We start from the raw sequence: 25444 nt of genomic DNA on the forward strand, positions 1-25444 counted from the left end.
CAAACAATACGGTTGATATATGCGTAACTGAACACCACATCAAAGCTCATCTTATCCAGAACTGTATGTTGTATAAGTTAGTGTTTATTATTAATATTTTAATGCTCCCGTTTTTTTCCAAAAGAGAAACAAATCTCTGCCCTACGATTTTTCTAAACACAAAATCAGTTTCGTGTTTTTCTCTTTGACACTTGAACTAGTTTCTATTAAACAACGTGAGGTTTAGTTTAGAAATGACGTTATTTCAACTACCAACTACAACCATGAAGCCTACATTTTAAATTCAATATAAAGCATCCTTTAGCAAAAGTTACGTTTGCAAGTGAAAGTCGCTAGTTTTACCTAATTTGTTTGTCTCCTATGGAATCATCAGAACTAACGTTAGCCGTTTCCTCAGAGCGCATTTAGCCTGAAAAAAACACTTTTCTGCTTACCTGCTTGCGCTGGATCCATTCTTTTTAAATCAGTAATGCATAAAAAACCCTTGAAAATAATTCAGACCTTTGTTCTTACAACTATCAAGCCATTTTAAAGCATTCATCATACTTAAATTACTTCTTGCAGAGGTTTCTGTCGAATCTGCGACAACAAACATGGCGGATGGATCTTCGTCTTCACGCAGAAAAGCGTCTGTGTAAAAAGAGCGCGCCACCTGCTGTCTGGAGTTCACTTGAGCTTAGAGGTTAAAGTCGCTGTGCTCTTGAAATCAAGACATTTCCACAGTCAACGGCGATTATAAGGTAACATTTAAAGGCTACTGTGCTTGTAAGTAAATACAGCGACTAGGCACCTCAACACAAGCATCAAACTAATAATAACAACAACAAACTGCACTCAAATTACAGCTTAGATGTGTTTATTTGGATAAAAAGTGTTCATTGTGAAGTAAAACATTTAACAAAACAAATACATGTAAATAATTTGTATTTTCCCCCAGTGAGGAGCTCCAGACAGTCACAGCAAACACCCTCCGCCCAGCCTCGTCTGCAGCTCACAGCTGAGTGTAGGATGTTTACAGCGACTACACTGGAAGGTGAAAGTTTACCACACACACACACAGCTCAACAGATCCAGATGGCACACCTGTCAGCTCTTTAACACAAACAAACAAAACAAACACACATACACATTGTTCTCTCTTAATAACGTGTAATTCGTTTATGTGACATTTAAGACGCAGTACAGTTTTATTACACACACACACACACACACGCACGTGATAAAATAATAAAAGGCGACACAACTGGACGATGACAGCAAACATCCAACTGAAAGCTCGTTTTCCGCGTAGCACAGCTTCCAGTCGGGGATGTTTACAGGCATGAACAACCAGTTATAACCATATACAGCACACTTAACACAAGTAATGCCCTACAAACAAACATGTATGATAATAAACTGACTGCAAATGAAAGAAATAACCGAATAAAAATCTATGTGGTGGGCTTGCTGCCCCCTAGAGTTCAAATGGGAATTAAAAATAAAGCAAAAGCCGAGTTGAAAGTTAAAGGTCCTCTCTCCTTCACGTCAATGACAAAGAGACCGCGATGAGGATGAAGACCTTGTAAATTGCACAGTGCCTAATCACGCATTTTAATAGCAACGACCACATAAGATGTACGGGTCTACGCGAATAATATGTTCATTTTTAATATAAGTTATTATTAAAAAAAACATCAACAACAGCTGGAAGAAGTGCAATCTCTACACAGGAGCATCATCAGAAATAACAGCCATATGTAGCTCGAGATGAAATGTAAAAAACACTCGTATTTGCACGCTGACATTGGTTCAACCTTGTTTCTCTGCTTGGGAAAAGGAATTGCGAGACGGTCTCGGCTACAAAATACCGCACCGGAGGAGTTGTAATAATAACAAGAACTTGTACCAAGTAAGCCTGTGTGTTGCTACCAGCTACCAAGTTGAGTGAAGAGGAAGCAAGCAGGCAAGCAGTAGCAGATCTGCATTTTACCCGCACAAAAAGCGAGTTGGAGGCGAGCAGGCGGTTTGTTTGCGTCTAACACAACACTGATAGTTAGCAAAAGTCATTCTGCTTCTACACGAAACAACACGGCACGGCTAACTAACGGTAGCTTTGCTCTACAGCTCTGCTCCAATTTGCAGACAAAACTAGCATGGACTGTCCTTCCCGCCGCACCAGTACCTCGTCACATATGGGTATCCTGTTCGAATTAAACAAAGCGCCGCCGTTCAAGAGATAACGCGATTAAACCACAGTTTATTACTGTGATTTCCTCTGGCTTTTGCAGCAGAAAAAAACCCTTTAGTCTCCGCCATTCCGAGCCTGTTTCCTTCCGTCTCTGGCTTGTCTTTAGTTTGACCTTTAGTTACCCGACACTAATATTGACGTAATTGTCATGGTAACAGGATCCCGCCTTCTACGTGCGGCCGTGTGCGTCCATGAAAGTTGCTGATGATGGAGGAAAAAAGCCTGGATAACAAGAAATCTCTTGTCATTGTGATTAAAGATAACAGCTTTAATATCATCGAAACGACACGTCATTGATATTCAAACTTTTTATCATCCCTCTAATACTTGTTTAAATAATTTCATGCTGGTATTTTTTTACTAATATATACTAATATATTTTCTTTTAAGTACTAGTGCTTAATGCTTATTTAGTTACTAGTACCTTTCCCGTGATATTGGCACTTTTTAATTAGATATTAGGTGTCATTGTAATTACTAAAAGACAACTTATCCATTAGATCAGTGTTTCCCAACCCTGTTCCTGGAGGCACACCAATAGTACACATTTTCAAGCTCTCCCTAATCCAACACACCTGAATCAACTCACCAGAACATTAGAAGAAACTCCAAAACCTGAAGTGAATGGGTGAGATAAGGGAGACATCCAAAATATGTTCTGTTGGTGTGCCTCCAGGAACAGGGTTGGGAAACACTGCATTAGATACTATTATTCGTATTAATCATTATTTTACTATTTGTTATTGTTCTGCTTATTTTAAGGCACTCGTGGTTATTCAATACTAGTTCTTATTAATTAGATACTCATTTATAAGGTATTAATAACTATTACATATTTTAAAAGGAAGCTTTACAATATTATATTTGTGCATATACATTAATCAGTACTGAAGCCAAATCTGCTACAAAATAACTTGCGATAACGGTCCAAAAACTTCATTCATTTCCTTTTCGGGTTAGTCGCTTTATTAATCAGGGGTCGCCACAGCGAAATGAACCACCAACTTATCCAGCACATGTTTTACGCATTGGATGCCCTTCCAGCTGCAACCCAACACTGGCAAACATCCATACACTCTCATTCACACACATACAGTATACGGACAATTTAGCTTACCCAATTCATCTATAGAGCATGTCTTTGGACTGTGGGGGAAACCGGAGCACCCGGAGGAAACCAACGCAAACACGGGGAGAACATGCAAACTCCACAAAAAAATAGTCCAAAACCTTGTACACACAAATTTATATGTTATTAAAAAATATTTATTACAAATTTAAAAAGAGGAAAAATCAAGAGAAGCAAAAATTGAAAAATTTAGTTGAATCTTGTAGGTTGGAATTTTTTTTTTTTTTGCAAAATTTTGCTGGAATTTAATTGTATTATCTTTCAATTTCTAAATCTGTTTGGTGACTGAAATATTATTTTAATAAATATATTCGTTTAATAAATCTGTTTTGTTTAAATGCAACAAAATACATTGCCTATATTCACTGAGAAATGGAGAAAAATATTCATTTTCAAAACGTCCTGTACTCAATTAAGCCGAGCACTCTATATCACAATGTACATTGCAGAAAAACAAAATATCGCAATGTCAGATTTATCCAGTACCGTGCAGCCCTAGTAACTAGTAATTGGCAATATTCTCAGAATGCTAGCAACTGAACTACTGATGTTCTACTGTTACTGGATCTGGCATTGAAATTTCATCTGTTATGTATTTGTATGCTATTTTTGTTGTGGACATCATCTATTAATTACTCATTATTCCAGTAGTGGTATATCCTTTTAAATGTTACAAGTAGGCATTCATTAAATACAAGTACTTATTATTTAGATACTGGTACTTACTCATTACCCCCTAAATACAAGTAGCTATTCATATATACTAGTACTTATTTATTGGACCCTTCCTTTGTAATTATCACCTTGCTAAGTATCAGTATTCTATGAATAACTACTCTTATCTAATAAATAAATACTTATATCTAATAAATATATACAGTTGAAGTCAGAATTATTAAACCTCCTGAATTATTAGCCCCCCTGTTTATTTTTATCCCCAATTTCTGTTTAACGGAGAGTTTTTTAAGCACATTTCTAAACATAATAGTTTTAATAACTCATTTCTAATAACTGATTTATTTTATCTTTGCCATGATGACAGTAAATAACATTGCACTAGACATTTTTCAAGACACTTCTATACAGCTTAAAGTGACATTTAAAGGCTTAACTAGGTTAATTAGGTTAACTAGGCAGGTTAGAGTAATTAGGCAAGTTATTGTATGATGGTTTGTTCTGTAGACTATCGAAAACATTTATAGTTTAAAAGGGCTAATAATGTTGACCTTAAAATGTTTGCTTTTTAAATTAAAAACTGCTTTTATTCTAGCCGAAATAAAACAAATAAGACTTTCTCCAGATGAAAAAATATCAGACATACTGTGAATATTTCCTTGCTCTGTTAAAATCAAAGGGGGGCTAATAATTCTGACTTCAACTGTATAGTATTGTTTAAAAAAGCACTAATAACTAAATAAATACTAGCACTGGTTGTCATATTAAAAGGCAAGATTTGAGACACAATGTCAATGACCTTTATTGTACGTTCACACTTGTTAGTTGGTGTTAAATTATACACATACAATGTAAAAGGTCAAAGCGAAAACAAAGTCACTTTCTTGAGATTTGCTGTATTTTACATAATAGCCAATACATTCTCCATATGGCCTTGTATGTTGACGTATGTAAAATAGGCTGACGTTAATAATTCCAGCTCAGCAGTTTTGACACAGTACAGGCTCACTCATATATAGTCACTGCAAGCCTTAAATATACATTAGCCCAAGCTCATTCATTTCATCTTTACCTGTGTGTGTGCGTTCCGGAATCACCTATTAGCACTGGAAGAGCAGTTATTGTATTAACACCCATGCTATAAATAGACTTTTGTAGGCAAAAGAAAAAACCTGTGATCACAGCAGGGTTGATGTGTGATTCACTCACTTAAATCAAGCATCTGCTTGAGCGGATCTTTTAACTGAACGTGGAGGTGTGTGTGTGTTTGTCTCAGGCTGGCAGCTCCAAAGCACCTTCTTCTTCTCCATCCCCTCGATTTGCTCGAATCTCCATGAGTGTACGGCCAAATTTACTCCAGTCATCTGTGTGTGGCACTGCTAGCTGCTAAAATAGAAACACAAACAATTTCTGCTTAATGCTAGAACAGAATGAGTGACTGGTGAAGCTTAACCTGATCGGTCTGTGTTTTCGACAATGAGTGACAATTTGAGCAGCATCATTCTGCATAAGCTGAGTATCATCATTTATTTGGGTTAAAATAGAAGATAATTGAGCAAAATAAAAAGGCATTTACAAAAGTGTCAATTGTTGCTGTCTATTTAAAATTTTAAATTAATTTGAAGGAGTTTTTTTTATATATATATATATATATATATATTTGGTTTAAATGAATATGAGTCAATATTTACTGGATGAATCGGTGTTTTAGTCATCCACTACTGCTGAAACAATGTCCTTGAAATCATTTTTGTTCATCAAGTAGCTTTCAAAAGGAGTTTTATTTTTTCAATAGAAGCTTTTTTTCCACCACAGAACATGAAATCTAGTTGAAAATTATCTAACAATCAAAAAAACAACTTTTCCCTCACAGTTTAAATCATGCAATTTTAATAAGTCCGTTTTATATATATATATATATATATATATATATATATATATATATATATATACATACAGTTGAAGTCAGAATTATTAGCCCCCCTGAATTATTAGCCCCCGTTTATTTTTATCCCCAATTTCTGTTTAACGGAGCGAAGATTTTTTTTCAACACATTTCTAGTTTAATAAACTTTCTAGTTTAATTTTTTAGCACATAATAACTCATCTCTAATAACTTATTTATTTTATCTTCGTCATGATGACAGTAAATAACATTTTACTAGATATTTTTCAAGACACTTCTATACAGCTTAAAGTGACATTTTAAGGCTTAGCTAGGTTAATTAGATTAACTAGGCAGGTTAGAGTAATTAGGCAAGTTATTGTGTAATTATGGTTTGTTCTGTAGACAACCAAAAAACAATATAGTTTAAAGTGGCTAATAATTTTGACCTTAAAATGATTTCTAAAAAATTAAAGATGCTTTTATTCTAGCCAAAATAAAACAAATAAGACTTTCTAAAGAAGAAAAAATATGATCAGACATACTGTGAAAATTTCCTTGCTCTGTTAAACATCATTTGGGAAAAATATTTAAAAAAATCAAAGGGGGTCTAATAATTCTGACTTCAACTGTGTATATATATATATATATATATATATATTGTTGTGACAGCATTTATCAAAATTTATGGCATTACTTGCTTAATTCTTGTGTTCCTCTGAAAATACATTACAATCCTTAACCTCGTTTTGATCTCAAGAACCATTGGACTCATGGAGGGAATGCTTAATTAACATCTCGTTATGCAGATTTTTTTTTTCTCATAAATGATAAAGTTTATGGGGTGGCACAGTAGCTCAGTGGTTAGCACTGTCACCTCACAGCTAAAAGGTCGCTGGATCGAGTTCCGAAGGGGGCAGTTGGCATTTCTGTGTGGAGTGTGCATGTTCTCCCCGTGTTCGTGTGGGTTTTCTCCGGGTGCTCCGGTTTCCCCCATAGTCCAAAGACATGCGCTATAGGTGAATCGAATAAACTAAATTGGCAGTAATGTATTTGTATGAATGAGTGTGTATGGGTGTTTGCCAATACTAGGTTGCAGCATGAAAGGGCATCTGCTGTGTAAAACATTTGCTGGATAAGTTGGCGGTTTATTCCGCTGTGGCGACCCCAGATTAATAAAGGGACTAAGACGAAGGAAAGTGAATTAATGAATGATAGGTCTATATTATGCAATTTGCCGTTAACATCTAACATCTCTATGTTTCTTAGAATTGCAACTTGATATTGCAATTCCAATCTATAGTCTTTCTTCCAGTTTTTATTTAATTATTTTTCTTTATTCCCTTTGCTATTTTTAATCTTTCCATTCAGATCATAAAAAGTCGTAAATACATTTGATTAATTTCTACTTACAATCTAGTTTTAGCTAGTATAGACATAAGTGTTTATTTCCGAACTGTAATTATTTTATCCCAGTACTTCTGTGATAATCTGACATTTTGTAATACAGAATCAACATTTTGGTTGAAAAACAGATGATGTTTCATACAGTAGCTACACACGACATGTGCTCTCTCTGGCTCAAACACAGATATTAATGTCAGCTGTGATCAAAGGTATAGAAGCTGAATTATTCTCATTTCGATTACACCAGTATTTTAATCAAGATCACAAAAAATTAATCGTACAGCTGCAGCATAATGTATAATAATCCATGATGTACAGCAGGTATTATTACCTCTCCCACGTCATAGATCCAGACACGGCCTTCAGAATCCCCCACCGCCACCTCTCTGCCACCTGATGCCCATCTGACCCGGTTCAGGGCACATCCTCCCTCCACACTCACACTGGCTGAAGGCACCTGGAGGACACAGATTAAACATGAATTCAGTTTATACATTTAGATTTAGATCAAGCACACACAAATCTTGTTTGAGCACATTTAATGAATGGTTATGTTATTACTGTATGTTATTAATTCTGACTTTTCATATATAGTTAAAGTCAGAATTATTAGCCAGCCTTAGAATTTTTTTTCTTTTTTTAATATTTCCCAAATGATGTTTAACAGAGCAAGGAAATTTTCACTATATGTCTGATAATATTTTTTCTTCTGGAGAAAGTCTTATTTGTTTTATTTCGGCTAGAATAAAAGCAGTTTTAAATTTTTAAAATCCATTTTAAGGTCAAAATTATTAGCCACTTTAAGCAGATTTTTTTTCCATAGACTACAGAACAAACCATCATTATACAATAACTTGCCTAATTACCCTAACCTGCTTAATTAACCTAGTTAAGCCTTTAAATGTCACTTTAAGCTGTATAAAAGTGTCTCGAAAAATATCTAGTCAAATATTATTTACTCTCATCATGGCAAAGATCAAATAAATCAGTTATTAGAAATGAGTTTTTAAAACTATTATGTTTAGAAATGTGTTGAAAAAATCTCTCCTTTAAACAGAAATCAGGGGAAAAAATAAACAGGGGGGCTAATAATTCAGGGGGTCTAATAATTCTGACTTCAACTGTATATATTTATTTTATATTATTCTACATCTAACTGTACGCCTAATATATGTTCCTTAAATTTATATTATTAACTGATTCCATGATTTAGATGTACAATTCAAGCATATTCAAGAGTTTTTTTCATGTACCAAATCAGCATATTAGAAGACTGATCTCCTAAAAGGATCATCTGACACTGAAAACGACGAATGGAAACTCATATTTAAGAAATAATTACCTTTTAAAATAGACAAAATCAGAAAACATATTTAAAATAGTAACACTATTTCACAATATTATTCTTTTACTCTATTTCTGATCAAATAAATGCAGCCTTGCCGAGCATAAGAGACTCCCTTCAAAACATTCAACATCTTATTAACTTCAAAATGTGGACTGTATATCGAAAATATGCACACATAACATAAAACGTTCAATGTATCATTTGCTATGTGACATTAATGACAAATTCAGGAAAGATATTCTTCGAAAATCAAATTACATCTGACAAAGATTAACCTGGGTGGTTCTTCCCTCAGGAAGGAGGATCTCTTAACCTAACATTAATTAGTGTACAAAATAAAGGTTCATCTTTTTTCACAGCTCTTTGTATGCCGGTTGAAGATCTTATTCATTTGTTTTGGGTCAATTTTGAATTTCCACAACCAGCACTGAGTCTCGGCAAAGAGCTTAGAATGACCAAGAGGCGACACTCAATAGAACGTTCCATTGCAACAGCAGCGCCCAGCAACAGCCCTGTGATTCTGCCATTTTGGAGTGAAAGCGATGGGCTGTCCATTGGATCTCATTTCTGTCACGATGGCAAGCAGCTGCTTTGTTTTTTATTGATTTATTTAAAAAGCGCATTAAAGCTGAGATACATCCTGAAATACGACAATACAACACTTACTATGACAATCATCCGCACATTTAATAGTTTATTTTACAGACTTCTAATATGCTGTTGTTCTATTGGAATTTTCATTTCAAAATGGCTGCCGTGTGACATCTAGTGGCTGTTTCCCAAACAACAACATCGCCTCTTAGTGATTCTATGCTCTTTGGTCTTGGGGATTGAGAGAAGCTGAATTGACTTCCCCCAGACCCATAAATGTTCCTCTTGTATAATATAGAAGAGTTTGTAGTGAGCTGCGGTGCTTGTAACCTCTGTGTAGTTGTTGAGGTTCCAGAGGTCCAGACGACCATTTCCATCAACTGTAGCGAAGAGCGCTGGATGAACTGGAGACCACATGACATCATACACATAGTCTGCATTGTCTTCAAAGGAATACAGGGGCTTGTTATGCTGTCAGAGAGATGAAACAGTCATATTTAGGATGCAGATTCAGTGCCAAATGATCAAAATACACATCATGCAATTGACAGGCTAAAACAACCCTTACTTTGGTTGACCACAGTTTGACTGTCCAGTCAAATGAGGAAGTGGTAAAGAGATGGGAGAAGTCAACCGGACCCACAGCATTATGGCAGCTGATACCAGTCACAGGCCCCTGATGCCCATCAAATATTTCACCAATACCAGCCTTACTGTATGGAAAATGTAGTTACATGAAGTTAATACACAGACATACAGTTAATAAAGTTGATTCATTGAAGAGTCTCTATTACGTTTCTTTGGATATTACATTTATATTTAAGATAGCCTACTACTTCTGAAAACACATTTCTAATCCAATCCCCTCCTCGTTCCAGCTATAACTGCTAAAATCTAAGTAACTATGAAAAATCACACAGATTTTTACTAAAGGTATAAACACTTTGAAACAAAAAACCAACCATGACCTTCTCAAAGAGAGTTTAACCTACTTCCATCCACAATCTTTAGATCTGCATCATTTAATCAAACATGCTAATTCATGCTAGCAACATGATAAACATGCTAAAAATATTCTTGAAGCATAAAACAAATTCACGTTAATAATAGGTTAACTGTATGCTAGCAATGTGTTAAGTCATAATGCAACAAACATGTCAATTCATGCTAAAACATGCTAGCAACATGCCAGTTATTATTATGTATGGCAATATTATTCAATAGCCTATGTTAAACAAGCTAGTAACCACACTAAATCATGCTAGTAAATTTAATTCTTGCTAGCGACATGTAAATTTATGCTACAAATATTACCAGCAAGAAAATTTCTGCTATAAATATGCTAATTCATGCTAACAACATGCTACTTCATGGTAAGAACAATTAACAACATAATCCATGCTGGAAACTTAGTCATTCACATTAATAAAAGTAACAGCAACTTTATGAGGGAACATGCTAGCAATGTGGTAGAACATGCTAGCAATTTGATTACTATGCTAAAATCATGACAATTCAAGCTGAGAAACTGGTAAACATACAAGAAACATGTTAACAGAGATGCTAAGTCATGCTAGCATCATGCTAATTCATTCTGCTTATCAAGACAACATCAAAGATTGCATTAAGTGTGTTTATAAGGGTTGAGAAAGCTCAAATTATGATTTAGTGATGCTTGTTTAGAGCGAACAGACTGAACTGGGATGTACAGTGACAGAAAACAGCTGATGCTGCAAGATATTCTGAGAAAATTAACACATTTTTGGAACTTGAACATAAACCTATTGTAGGAGAACCTCCAAAACAACTACAGAACCTTTAAAATGGCATAATAATAGGGGCAGTTATAAAAAAAAATTGACGCAGTTTGTTATTAAATTAGAAGGTAAGGTATAACAACACGTTTATTAGGTTTGTCCAATTATACAAAGAGCTTTCAATCATACTAAGTGTGTAGGTGTATAATATGTTGAATTGCAGGAACCACTGACCTCCCATGACGGGATGCTGTGTAAACTGTTCCCTCCTCGCTTCCTACCACATAGTTATTGACGTCGCTTGCAGGGAAGGCCATACAAGTGACTGCCACAGGCTTTGACTTGTTGTAGATCAGCTCCATACTCTCCTGTGAGCAACAAAAGACGCTTCGTGTTTTATTTTCAGCCGAATCTCAAATGGCAATAATTTAATTGCTCTAAATGTGTTATCTGGACACCTGAGGCTGTGAGAGCATGTCCAGACTCCAGGAGCACATCTTGCCATCTGTAGATACTGTAATCAGGTTGTTGGCATTTTGTGTTCCCACCACATTCACACAGTATACAGGATGCTGCAATAAATGGGTCAGATTACACACTGAATGAGTAATAAAACCTAGAATAAATGTGACAGTTTTGCAGTCTTTATTATGTTATGTTATATAAGGGAGATCATGAGAAGGATGCTTTATCAAGACAATTAGGACATCGACAAGCCACATAATGAAAACACAACTTTAATACTCATTAGATGCATTTTACTGAATTACAGATGGTCTCTCAAGAATATCTTGTGGTGGAGTGTGACTCTTTCGTTTATCTTTAGTTTCTTCTTTTCTATTCTATATCGATAATGATATTATATAATATATGTAAGGGATAATCAACGGTTTGCCATGGGTTAAAGGATTTGAAATAAAGACAAGGAGGCAAATAACCACCAACGTGAAAGCAAAGGATAGTTAGACTTTGCGAAGTGCATGTAAAATCTTTTACGCATGGCAAGAAACTGATTATCCATCTTATTCCATGGTCACTTGCTGAGTAATAGACAAGTTATACACCCTATAATTATAATTCTATACACTATAATATGTTATTAAAATGTTTTTATTTAAAAATATTAATAATTTGTAAAGAAATAAATTGTGTTTAGGGAAATATAGAATGCATATTTAACATTTCTCTCCTTTTTTAGCGAATTAGTGAATTTGAATAATTTCTTTTGCTGAAAATGTGCAAATTAACATGAATAATTTACATAAGGCATTTTTTATCAACCCCAAAATTAATTAAAATCTCTATTTTTGAAAAAGTCACCATGCTTTATTTTATTATATTATACGTTTATTATACTATAATTACGTTATATTATATATTATTATACGTTTAAATCTACAGTCACCGGCCACTTTATTAGGTACACCTTACTAGTACCCGGTTGGACCCCCATTTGCATTCAGAACTGCCTTAATCCTTCATGGCATAGATTCAACAAGATACTGGAAATATTTATCAGAGATTCTAGTCCATATTGACCTGATAGCATCAAGCAGTTAATGATTTGTCAGCTGCACATCCATGATGTGAATCTCCCATTCCACCACATCCCAAAGGTGCTCTATTGGATTAAGATCTGATGACTGTGGAGGCTACTTGAGTACAGTGAACTCAATGTCATGTTCAAGAAACCAGTCTGAGATGATTCACACTTTATGACATGGCGCGTTATCCTGCTGGAAGTAGCCATCAGAAGATGGGTACACTCTGGTCATAAAGGGATGGACATGGTCAGCATCAATACTCAGGTAGGTTGTGGTGTTGACATGATGCTCAGTTGGTACTAATGGGCCCAAAGTGTGCTAAGAAAAATCCCCCACACCACTACACCACCACTTCTGCTGGTCCACACTGGTCTTCTGCTGCTGTAGCCCAACTGCCTCAAGGTTTGACATGTTGTGTGTTCAGAGATGCTCTTCTGCATACCTCAGTTGTAACGAGTGTTTTTTTGAGTTACTGTTGCCTTTCTATCAGCTCGAACCAGTCTGGCCATTCTCCTCTGACCTCTGGCATCAACAAGGCATTTGCACCCACAGAACTGTCACACACTTGATATTTTCTCTTTTTCAGACCATTCTCTGTAAACCCTAGAAATGGTTGTGCATGAAAATCCCAGTTGATCAGCAGTTTCTGAAATACTCAGACCAACCCGTCTGGCACCAACAACCATGCCACATTCAAAGTCCCTTAAATCACCTTTCTTCCCCATTCTGATGCTCGGTTTGAACTGCAGCAGATAGTCTTGACCATGTCTACATGCCTAAATGCATTGAGTTGCTGCCATGTGATTGGCTGGTTAGAAATTTGCTTTAACAAGCAGTTAGACAGGTGTACCTTATAAAGCGGCCGGTGAGTGTATGTTTAATTAGTATGTATTGTCCTATATCCTCACATGGCTTGACTTGAATTGGTGCTCTTACAGTGTGTGCAGTCGCAGACAGAGGTGTCCTCTGCACCGGGGTCCTCCTGTGACTTCGATTGTCCCACAAAGCAATCTGTCCTGAATAGGTGCCTCCAATCACCAGGTTGGGATGAAACTGAGCAAAGCCGACTGACATAACTGAGGACTACAGGAGAAAAACAACATCATGGGTTGAGGGTACCAGCAACTATTAAAAGTGGCTATTTTAGAAAGTTAACATTCTGGCACGGATGACGTCAGCTTGCCCTCCATCTAGGTCGATTTGCACAAAGGGAGCGTGCAGAACAGTAACGTGAACAATAAGAGTTCATTTATCAGTGACATCAGCGCAAACAAAGAATGACGTGCATTAGTGATGCAGACAACATTCGAAAGTTGAGCTCCATTGTTTGTGCACTTTAATAAAAGAAATTCAATTTAGATTGTGGCTTTTTCATTAAAAGTTGATTACTCGCACCCATGCTCAACTTATAATGAAAAATGTGATTAAAGTATATTGAAACGCAGCCGAAAGGAACAATATTGCGGGTGTTGGAGTTATTTAATTGGAAGCAATGGGAATTCAAACCTGACAGTGGAAGATGTACTCAGGGGTCGCCTTCTTAAACTTCATATTCCAGACAAGAACAACTCCATCTGGCTCATGAGGCGCATCCTCATTAGTGTTGTACGAGGCCACGAGCAATTCAGGATACTGCGGGAACGACATAAGAGAGAATAAAGTGTGCCGTATATCAATATAATTATGTGTATCACACAAGTACTGTAGATGCACTAAATTTAGTCTGTTTCTGGGGAGGTTATATCTGCCTCACACTCACACATGCTAATTTAAGGTGAGATACTGCAGGCAAAAACAGTTTTTTTGCACCTGTCAATATTTTTGGCTTTTTAAAAAATGCCTTTTTGTTTTTTATTTTTAGTCTAATACAGAGAAAATATCTCAAATACAATTTTAAGTGTTTCTTTTGTCACAGCTTACCAATTTGTGTTTCATCTCAATATGTAATCATTCATTTACATATTTTTTAAAGATTGTTTTTAAAAATGAGCTTATTCTTTAGTCGGAAACTTCAACAGCACTAACATACACTACCTGACAAAAGTCTTGTCGTCGATCCCAGTTGTAAGGGCAACAAATAATAACTTGACTTCTAGTTGATCATTTGGAAAAGTGGCAGAAGGTAGCTTTTTCCAATGAATCATCTGTTAAACTGTTGGACCTATTGGAACCCACATGGACCCAAGATACTCAGAGAAATCAGTCAAGTTTGGTGAAGACAAAATCATGGTTCGGGGTTAAATTGAGTATGGGGCGTGCGAGAGATCTGCAGAGTGGATGGCAACATCAACAGCCTGAAGTATCAACACATTTGTGCTGCCCATTACGTTACAAAGCACAGGAGAGGGCAAATTCCTCAGCAGGACAGCGCTCCTTCTCATACTTCAGCCTTCACATCAAAGTTCCTGAGAGCAAAGAAGGTAAAGGTGCTCCAGGATCGGCCAGCCCAGTCACCAGGCATGAACATTATTGAGCATGTCTGGGGTAAGATGGAGGCATTAAAGATGAATGCAAAGAATTTTGATGAACTCTGGGAGTCCTGCAAGAACGCTTTCTTTTCCGTTCCAGATGACTTATAATGAGATATATGAGTCATTGCAGAGATGTATGGATGCAGTCCTCCAAGCTCATGGGAGTCATACACAATATTAACTCTTTTTCCACTGCACCATGACTATTTTCTAGACTGTACATTATTTTTGTAAAGTGATAAGACTTTTGTCTTAGCAAAGTCAGACCTTACTGTCCTAATTAAGTAATTGAAATCAAGGCATGATCATATTTTATTTTGGTAAAATAAGCATCATCTAGAAACCTTTGCCTTTCATATAAGCCACTTCTGATACCAAATGATCAACTAGAAGTCAAATTATTATTTGTTTCTAAAACTTGGATAGACGACAAGACTTAGGGTAGTGTACATCAAATCATACATTTTTATTTATCTCTATATTCTCAAGGTATTTACAGAGGGATATATTGTGAAAATGTGTATTTTTTTCTAGCTGTTTGTTTTTACAGTTTAGCATGCAAAAGTGTTTTTGTAGCTTCATATGATTACATTTACACTGAAGTCACTTAGAATGTTTTGACAATGTTTTTTTTTTCTCTTTTTTTTCTAAAGAATGGCCTCAGGACCATTGCTGTCTATAGATTTCATCTAAAATATCTTAATTTGTGTTCCAAAGATGAATGAAGGTCTCAGGGAAAAGGAAGTTATCATTTTGGGTGAACTAATCTTTTTAATAATGCCTCATTTAATTATGTAAACATAACATTTGCCTCATTTGCATTTGTAATAACTTGTACCACAAAAATGTTTGCAATCCTTAATGTTATGTGAATGTATAGTGACAACCACTATTGTTTCTACCCTATTCACCTGCAGTGTCTTGCCTTATTGCACAGGTCTCAAACTCAATTCCAGGAGGGCCGCAGCTCAGCACACATTTGCTTCAACCCTAATAAAACACACCTGATCCAACTAATCAAGAGACTACTAGATCAGCTGTGTTTGATTAGGGTTGGAGCAAAACTGTGCAGAGCTGCGGCTCTCCAGGAATTGAGACCTATGCCTTATTGTAATAACAGAGTTATGGTTTATAGATAAAGTACCTGTGGTGACCAATCCAGGGAAGTGACGACTCGATGTTTGGACCAATGCTCATCATAGAAATGTCGATTAAAAGACAAGTTTGATCCGGCTTGCAAGTCTCTGATAACAAAACATACCATTGCATTCTTGTTCAATCATCCAAAGCAATTTACAGTACGTTTCCCAGGAGTCACTTAAGCTTGAGTGCAACTCTTGAGTTTCTGGGTCACCTCATTAAACCTGATTTCAAACCATCATCGTCTTACATGAAGTTAAACAAACCTTTCTAGTACTGTTTAATGAATAACTGTAATCATGTGTATGTTTGGCTGTTACATAAGCTTGCGTTCTGACCCTTCTTTGTCCTCCATATCTCGCCCGCTGTAGTCAAAGAAAATGTCCTTGTCCTCAGCCAGCACCCGCTCCACCACACGGATGCTCCGGTCGAAGAAAAACAGGAAATCCTCAGAGTGAACAATATGCTCTTTCTCCTCATTGGTCAGTTCTCTGGGATGAACTACAACACATATTTAAATATACAGTGATGTTAAGCGCCTTTAATTGTAATATTAATTTAGTTTATAATCTGCAATTCTTCTTGCCTTCTTCTACTTCCTGAGTTTTTTCCTCTTCCAGCTGTTGTGACGCCGGCTCAGATTTGGGCACTGACAGCTCCTCATCATCTTCTTCTGTGGACAAAACGTTTATATTAGAATATGCTGTTAGTGGCGAGGTTGATGTGGTTTGATGTGGAAAGTCTAAATTTTTCATTTAATTTTACTCGGGTTAGTCTCTATTTCAGAGGTCGCCACAACAGAATGAACCACCAACTATACCGGCATGTTTAATGCAGCAGACTTTTTTATTTGTTTGTTTATTTAATGTACAATGTGTTAAAACTAACGGTGTGAAGTCAACACTTCTAAAATGCAAATTAGGTTTACCACAAGGCTCAATATTGAGACCACTGCTTTTCAGTTTGTATATAAATGAGCTACCTGAAAGCTGCAATAAGGTTGGTTGTCAAATGTATGCAGATGATACAATTATTTAACAGCAGGAACTTCACAGAAGGCTGCAGAAATGTTAACCAAGAAACTGGTCTGTATTTCTTGAGTGGCTGCACAACAACTGTTTAAGTCTAAATTATAACAAAACAGTTTCAACGAGTTTTTCATTAAAAAACAGAGCACTGGATGTATTTAAAATCCAAATTGACCAAAAGGAAATCAAGGAAGTGAGTGAGTTTAAATACCTAGGTGTCATTATAGACTCAAAGCTTAAGTTTGATGCCCATATTAAGAAACTGTCTAAGACTATTAAGACAAATTTAAACTGCTTTCGTATGATAAGACTATATACAGTAGAAGAATTTTAAAAAGTTTTTTTATATTTTTCCAAAATGATGTTTAACAGAGCAAGTAAATTTTCACAGTATGTCTGATAATATCTTCTGGAGAAAGTCTTATTTGTTTTATTTCGACTAGAATAAAAGCAGCTTTTAATTAAAAAAAAAACATTTTAAGGTCAATATTATTAGCTCCTTTAAGCTATATTTCTTTTCGATTGTCTACAAAACAAACCATCCTTATACAATAACTAGCCTTATTACTCTAACCTGCCTAGTTAACCTTATTAACCTAGTTAAGCCTATAAATGTCACTTTAAGCTGTATAGAAGTGTCTTGAAAAATATCTAGTCAAATATTATTTACTGTCATCATGGCAAAGATAAAATAAATCAGTTATTAGAAATGAGTTATTAAAACTATTATGTTTGGAAATGTCTTCTCCCTGTTAAACAGAAATTGGGCAAAAAAATAAACAGGGGGGCTAATAATTCAGGGGGGCTAATAATTCTGAATTTTTTTAACTGTATATCTCTTAAAGAAGCGCAAATGTTTGTGCATGCTATTATGAGGCATATCACGTATGTCTTATTGTGCAATAATCTGGGGTCAAGCTACTTAGTCCGTTGTTAAGCCTGTAATGTCACTTTACAAACAAACTTTAAAAGTAATGGATCAGAAACCAATAAAATGGCATCGGTCAAATTCTTAAAAAATATAACTTGTTAAGTTTGGATGTTTTTTTTTTTTTAAGTTTTCCTTTTTAAAAACCATGTTTAAGTGTTTACATGGTCTTGCCCCTAAAGTAGTCTGTGAGTTGGTACATAACTTCAGCAGTGATAGGGCAAAGACTAGAGGGGCAGTAAGGGGGAATTGTAGAATCCGCAGATGCAGGACCACTATGGGTCAGTCATCCTTTTCAGTGAAAGGATCACATCTATGGAATGCCATGCCTGCTGATTTAAAGTTACAATCCGAACTCCCATTTTTTTTCTGTAAAGCTAAAAGAACCGTTGAAATCTTTACAGCAATGCGAACATTACGTATTATTCTTACAGGTTGGTCAGGTTTACATTTCTCTTTAGTATGCAGATTGACTTACATTTTATGTTTGTGGCTCTGTATATACTGTACATGTTTGTTGTATTGTGTTCTTTATGCTATATGCGCTATGTATGCAACATCGGTTATCTTTGTATAACAATGTCAAGTGTATTGTCCCTGTTAAATAAACAGGCAAAAAAATAAAAATAAAACTCTGGCATGTTTAATGCAGCAGATGCCCTTCTAGCCACAACCCAGTACTGAGAAACACCCATACACTCTCAGATTCACACACACAGGTACACTACAGGCAATTTAGCTCATTGATTTTACCTATAGCACATGTCTTTGGACTTGTGGGGGAAACCAGCGCACCTGGAGGAAACCCACACAAACACGGGGAGAACATGCAAACTCCACACAGAAATGCCAACTGACCCAGGCGAGGATCGAACCAGCAAAGTTCTTGCTGTGAGGCGACAGTGCTAACCACTGAGCTAGCGTGCCGCCTTTAAACATAATATTTTTATTGACTAATTTCTCATGTCTAATTTATTTTATCTTTACCATGATGACATGAGTATTTCGCTTAAAGCATAATTTATGTAGGTTAATTAGGTTAACTAGGCAAAGTCAGTTAATTAGGCAAGTCATTGGACAACAGTGGTTTGTTCCTGTAGCCAATCAGGGGGAAAACAGTTACTTAAGGGAGGCTAATAATAATATTGACCTTAGCAGCTTTTAATTACAGTTTTTTATTGCAGCCAAATTAAAAGAAAATCTACAGATTTTTCTTCAAAGGAAAATATTATAGGAAATACTGTGAAAAAATGTCTTTGTTTTTTTAAACATCACTGAAAAAATATTTCATAAAGAATTTGAATTTCACATTCCTATAATTATTTTTAACGGGGCTAATCCTTTTTTCAGGTGAAGCTTTAGTTGAAAGACTCTGATTGGCCGAGATGTGATATAAACAACATCCTACTAGTTTTTGCAAAAACAGGGAGAGACTACTCATGTTTCAGTTGAAATTAAGTCATGCATACAAATTGTTTACATTCTGAATATTTTGTACCTTTCAAGAGTTCACACTTAGATATTGTTTGACAACTGTTAGCAGGTTTGGCATGCTGTCCCGGGAGAGTTTCTTCGGAAAACGAAGATAAGAGAGTAGTTCTAGCTAGGCTACTTATAGTGAGTTGGGGTTAATCTGATTGTCTAACTAGTGAATGTAGATGAGTGCCCAGCTGCAGTCAATCATATCACGTGCTCCTCTAGAAATTAGTTTGTGAAACTTCACTTATTTTCAGAAGAAAAATACATTTGACGGAGTTCAGAAACAGCTTAATGTTTATTTAGAAAAAAACTCACAAGTGCTTTGTGACTTCACAAAAAGCTCAAACCGTAACTTATCAAAGATTGAAAGTGTAAAATGCGTAAGAAACCTCTTTACCTTCAGGCTGATTTGATGCAACAGGGGTCTGTGTCTCTTTACAGTACGTCACCAGTTCTTTTGGCATGAAATCAATCTGAACTATCTTTGATGCCCCAAGCCTCTGCATCCTGCACCTAAAAAAGTAAACCAAAATGAGAATGTTAATGCATTTATAAATCAGTTTTTTGTTATCGACTTATACTTCTTAGAAGCACCTATTGCTTAAGGGGTTAGTTCACCCAAAGATAAGAATTCTGTCATTAATTAGGGAGGAAAAAAATGAAGTTGTTTTCGTGGCAGAGCTTCAACAGTGCTTCTACAGACTGTCATTTTGTTGCACTGTAGAAGCTCTGTCACGAAAACAAATTTTTTGTATGTGTGAACATACCTGGCAATAAAGCCCTTTCTGATTCTAATGACTCCCCCTCATGTCATTCTAAACCCCAGAGAACTTGGTTCATAATCGGGACACAAGCTAAGATATTTTAGAAGAAATCCGAGCGCTCTCTCTGACCCAACATAGACAGCAACTGTCCTAAAACATTATCAAAAGTTTCAATATGACTTCAGTGGTTCAACTGTATTCAATTTGAAGCTCCAAGAAGTTTGTTCGACAATATCTTCTACATCAGGTCAGGGTGTGTATTTACTATGGGCAATATGATGCTTGTGCACAAGAGTGTTCTTGGAGCTTCGTTTGACTACAGTTGAACCACTGAAGTCACATCCAATGTTTTGACCAATGTTTTTCATTCCTTTTCTAAGCTTTGAACATCTCAGGTCCATTGCTGTCTGTGGAGGATGACAGAGCTCTCAGATTTCATCTAAAATAGCTTAATCTGTGTTTAGAAGATGAATGAAGAACTCAAAGCTCAGGATGACATCAGGGTGAGTATTTATTAAGAGGATTATCATTTTTGGGTGCATTAACTGTTTAATTTTACCGCACTCAATGTGTAGTCACATTTCACATGCATAAAACGTCCATTGTGAATAGTTTTCAACTTCAGCATGCCAAATATGCATTACTGAATGTGAACACGAATGAAATCTGCAGAGCAAGGTAAATGTATGTCCGCCTTTAGGTTTTTATTCTAGATCTCTTTATTGGGACTGTTCACTATATCATCTTTAATAATTGGAGGTGCCAGTCTCACCCATGAACAGAATCTGCAAGAAGCTGAAGAGCTGAGGGGTCGGTGTCCCACTGCAACGTCCTGAAGAGGTCAGTAAGATAAAGAGTCATGAAGGATAAGACTATGAACATGCATGATTAGGTCCTGCAGCTTCACCAGCAGCACATAACCCTCTTTCATGCATGATTACAGAAGATAACACTCTGTCTCTTAGATGAAATCACATCTAGACCATGGTGCCACACTCTTAAACATCTACAACAGAAGCACATCCACTGATGATGGGTGACGCTTTAACAAATGCCTCAACCTAACGACAGTAACAACAACCGTTCTCCTTACCGATATCTGATGGCCCCATCAAAAGATGTTGGGAAAAGAAAAAAACATCAGACTTTGGGATTAAAATTGAATACAAATAATAATAAAAAGCATTAGCCAACATATTTGGAGTAAAAAATGAAGCAAAACTTTGCTGAAGCAAGTCCAGTTAAACTGTGCCTCAAATAATAATTTGTCCAATAATTTCCTCATAAAATATCAAATTTCCCTGAATTTAAACATCATATAGTGAATTTTATCAGATTTTTGATAAGGGTCTTTAAGCAAATTATGTATAAAATAAACTGTCATCAGTCTCGAAGCTCACATCCTTTTTTTTCTACATTTTAAAGGAAAAAAGACGATAATATTGTGAGACAAAAAGAGCTAATATAAAAACGGCAACACCAAGGAATAAAAAAGGTATCAACACTTATTAATAAAAGGCTCTCAGATAGGGTGTGACTTTTTGAGCACATGGACTGATGAAGAGCTATTGTGCTGGAAACATCACATGCTACGTGACTTTTTTTTGGTTAAGCACCAATTTGAGACTGATGTGTGTGAGTTTTTGCATATTGTTAAAAACTCCTTTCTAAAATATACGAAAGCAGCTCAGTAAGCACTCTGTGTGTACACTGTGTGAAGAAAATAAAATCATGATAATGAAACTAAATAACTGGTTCCTAATTGATATTACACTACCTGACAATACTCTCGTTGTTGAGCCCAGTTGTAAGAGCTACAAATAATAACTTGACTTCTAGTTGATCATTTGGAAAAGTGGCAGAAGGTAGACTTTTCTGATGAATCATCTGTTGAACTGCATCACAAATACTGTAGAAGATCTATTGGAACCTGCATGGGCCCAAGATTCTCACAGACGTTTGGTGAAGGAAAAATCAGAGATTCTACCTGCAGAGTGGATGGCAATATTAACAGCCTGAGGTATCAAGACATTTGTGCTGCGCATTACATTACAAACCACAGGAAAGGGCAAATTCTTCAGCAGGATAGCGCTCCTTCTCATACTTGAGCCTCCACATCAAAGTTCCAGAGAGCAAAGAAGGTAAAGGTGCACCAGGATTGGCCAGCCCAGTCACCAGACATGAACATTATTGAGCATGTCTGGGGAAAGATGAAGGAGGTATTGAAGATGAATCCAAAGAATCTTGATGAACTCTGGGAGTCCTGCAAGAACATTTTCTTTCCCATTCCAGATGACTTTATTAATGAGTTATATATTGAGTCATTGCAGAGCTATATGGATGCAGTCCTCCAAGCTCATACACAATATTAATTATTTTTCCACTGCACTATGATGACTTTATATTCTATACTGTACATTATTTCTGTTAAGTGACAAGACTTTTGTCAAAGCAAAGTCTGACCTTACTGTCCTAATTAAATAATCAAAAATCGAGGCATGATCATATTTTATTTTGGTAAAATAAGCGTAATCTAGAGGCCTTGCCTTTCATATAAGACACTTCTGATACCAAATGATCAACTGGAAGTCAAGTTAGTATTTGTTGCTTCTAAAACTTGTATAGACTTTTGTCGGACTAAATTAATTCTTGTAATATTATTTGGAAATTACAGATTCAAGATTAAATAGATTTTTTCAATAAACTTTGACATCTTTAAAAACATTCCTAAAATGTGAATTTCTACTGTAAAAACTGTGCTAATTATAAATAGAACAACACTATGTAAAAATAAAAATACCTGTTAATTGTCAGTCATATGGATCAATTTTGAGAGAAATTATCATTTATAAATTATACCCATAACACATGATTCATGGCATTTTTTCTACCAAAAATCCTGCTAATGATAAATAGAAAGTTCTCTAACTATATATGGAAAACACTGATAAAACTAATAAATCTAACCTTGCTTTTCATTATTAAACACATTGAAAATGTAGATTATTAATCTCTTCTTTTCCCTCCTCAAATTTGCGACAGACTTCCAATAATCCTCATACAGAACAGAGGATTTGAAACCCCTTTCAATAAAACACATCCACATATGTGGCCCTGGACCACTAAACCAGTGCAATAGCCAAATATATAGTATATAAGTAATGCCAAAAAGTATTTGAATATTAAGTAAAGATCATCTTCCTTGAGGAATTTAGTAAATGTCTGACTGTAAATATATCCAAGCTCATATTTAATGTGCATTCCTAAGCACTTCATTGGGACAACTTAAAAGGTGGTTTGCTAAGTATTTAGATTAGTTTCGAACCCTCAGATTTCAGATTTTCAAATAGTTGCATCTCGGCCAAATATTATTCTACCATAACAAAACAAACATCAAAGGAAAACCTATTCATTCAACTTTCTTTGATGTACAAAGCTAAATAAAAAAATTACACTTGGTTTTGTGGTCCAGGGTCACATTTCATGAAATACTTCAAAATGGTTTCAAATTTCTTGTTTACAATGTCATACCTCTCCACTGTCCCTCCATCTATGGACTCCTGGCTTCCAGTTTCGCTGGGTGGACTCACTGATTGCGAAGAGGGAGACATAGGGGTTGGGACTAAATAATGAAAATAACAGGTATCCCATGTTAAAAGCTGCAGTGGCTGCACTGATGGCCAGCAGTGGCAGACACAGGCAAACCAAAATCAACAGAACGGATTGAAATGGACAAATCAAAGAGAACAAAATCCAAAAGGAAAAACAACAGGAAAGATTGTCAAGCGAATTTCACTCCTCTCTTTCAATGTTAGAATTTAGACATGATCACATTTAATCAGTTCATCTTCACAGTTTCACAGCAGACACAGATGTATTTGACTTTGACACAGTGAGGTGCAGTTTAAAAACAGCAAATGGCAGGCATTCAGTTATATGTACTGTATATTTTAAAAAATGATCTTACATCTTTATATTTGTGTAATACAAAATGTAGTATTGAATCCATGACTTAACATAGCTATAAACACTATACAAAATCAGCAACAACAAAGAACTGAGCGAAGACAAGCCATTCAAGACTTAAAAGACTGACTCAAATAAAGCAAAGCAACATGCTTCTTATCTGAAACCACTTCATACCCTTGTGACAAAGAGAAGTGCCTGCGATTGTTCTGAATGTGCACTTTACTAGAGCTTTTTAGATAAAAGTATATATTTTTAAAAAACTGTCCTTGTAGATTAATACAGCACTTAAAGAGAGCACACGTTCACGACTCTTTCATATCACTCTTAAGTACACTTAAAAGTGCATACTAGAGCGCTTTACAGTGTCCTCGTTGCAAATTGTATTTCCTTGCTATAGGAGTAGCAGTATATTTTGCATAATTCCTAACACACAATAGCCCTAAATCTAATCCTAATATCGTAATACTAAAGAATTTAATTGTTTAATCTCCCGCTTAACATTGTAATGGGTCAGAGATTTAGGTAAATAAACCTTCAGAAGAGACAGAAATCTTTATTTACAATTTTTGTTCAAAATTTTCTATGGTTTTGCAACAACATGAGGATGAGGATGAATTATTAGGATGAGGAAAAGGAAAAGTTTCTTTCCTCAGGCTGTCTACCTTATGAACAGTTAAATATTCCCCTACAGTGCAATAAATATGTGTAATACTTTCTCATACGCACTTGTACACAGCACCTTATATCAATATACAATGCAATACCTTCTACATTCGCACTTGTACACAGCACCTTATAACCTGTATATTTATAACAATCTGTACATACAACTCAACATCCAGGTTTCTTGACTAACCGCATCTGTTTAATGTTTACCTTTTTTATTTTTCATATTTATTTTGTGTTGTCACTTGTCACTTTATGTACACTGGAAGCTTCTGTAGCCAAAACAAATTCCTTGTGTGTGTGAAGCACACTTGGCAATAAAACTGATTCTGATTCTGATTCTGATTAAACCCCCATAAAACAATGAATAGTGAGTTTTAATAGGAAGGCCTCTGAATATACACAATTAATAAGATGAGTACATTTACAGTAA

The 25444-nt window shown here is 35.7% G+C and overlaps 2 protein-coding genes and 1 long non-coding RNA gene across 5 annotated transcripts in view; 1 reads left to right on the plus strand and 2 right to left on the minus strand.

Annotated features, from left to right (window-relative positions):
* Positions 1-2327, minus strand: part of LOC130242921 (zinc finger protein ZFAT-like) — a 20929-nt gene extending 18602 nt beyond the window's left edge. The window contains exon 1 of the mRNA XM_056474877.1: positions 435-2327. Within this exon, the coding sequence (XP_056330852.1) occupies positions 435-453 (19 nt within the window). The 5' untranslated portion in view covers positions 454-2327. The remainder of the gene's footprint in view (positions 1-434) is intronic.
* On the plus strand, positions 661-13593 carry LOC130242923 (uncharacterized). The gene is made up of 3 exons (XR_008839110.1): positions 661-740; positions 938-1033; positions 13505-13593. It is a non-coding gene; the product is annotated as an uncharacterized LOC130242923 (long non-coding RNA).
* The window catches only part of dync1i1 (dynein, cytoplasmic 1, intermediate chain 1), a 24675-nt gene continuing 4036 nt past the window's right edge, over positions 4806-25444 (minus strand). The window contains exons 4-17 of one of the 3 annotated variants that reach the window (XM_056474881.1): positions 23908-23998; positions 21149-21208; positions 20010-20125; positions 16764-16850; positions 16516-16678; positions 16182-16281; positions 14073-14198; positions 13503-13649; positions 11481-11594; positions 11257-11390; positions 9834-9978; positions 9596-9736; positions 7658-7783; positions 4806-5420 (exon numbers count right to left, since the gene is read on the minus strand). In XM_056474881.1, coding sequence (XP_056330856.1) covers positions 5307-5420; positions 7658-7783; positions 9596-9736; positions 9834-9978; positions 11257-11390; positions 11481-11594; positions 13503-13649; positions 14073-14198; positions 16182-16281; positions 16516-16678; positions 16764-16850; positions 20010-20125; positions 21149-21208; positions 23908-23998 — 1664 coding nt within the window. In that variant the 3' untranslated portion in view covers positions 4806-5306. Of the gene's footprint in view, positions 5421-7657; positions 7784-9595; positions 9737-9833; positions 9979-11256; positions 11391-11480; positions 11595-13502; positions 13650-14072; positions 14199-16181; positions 16282-16515; positions 16679-16763; positions 16851-20009; positions 20126-21148; positions 21209-23907; positions 24050-25444 lie in introns of all 3 variants that reach the window. The other 2 variants (XM_056474879.1, XM_056474878.1) reach the window with 2 other exon arrangements.

Source organism: Danio aesculapii, chromosome 16 (genome assembly GCF_903798145.1).
Source record: "Danio aesculapii chromosome 16, fDanAes4.1, whole genome shotgun sequence".
Lineage (NCBI taxonomy): Eukaryota > Metazoa > Chordata > Actinopteri > Cypriniformes > Danionidae > Danio > Danio aesculapii.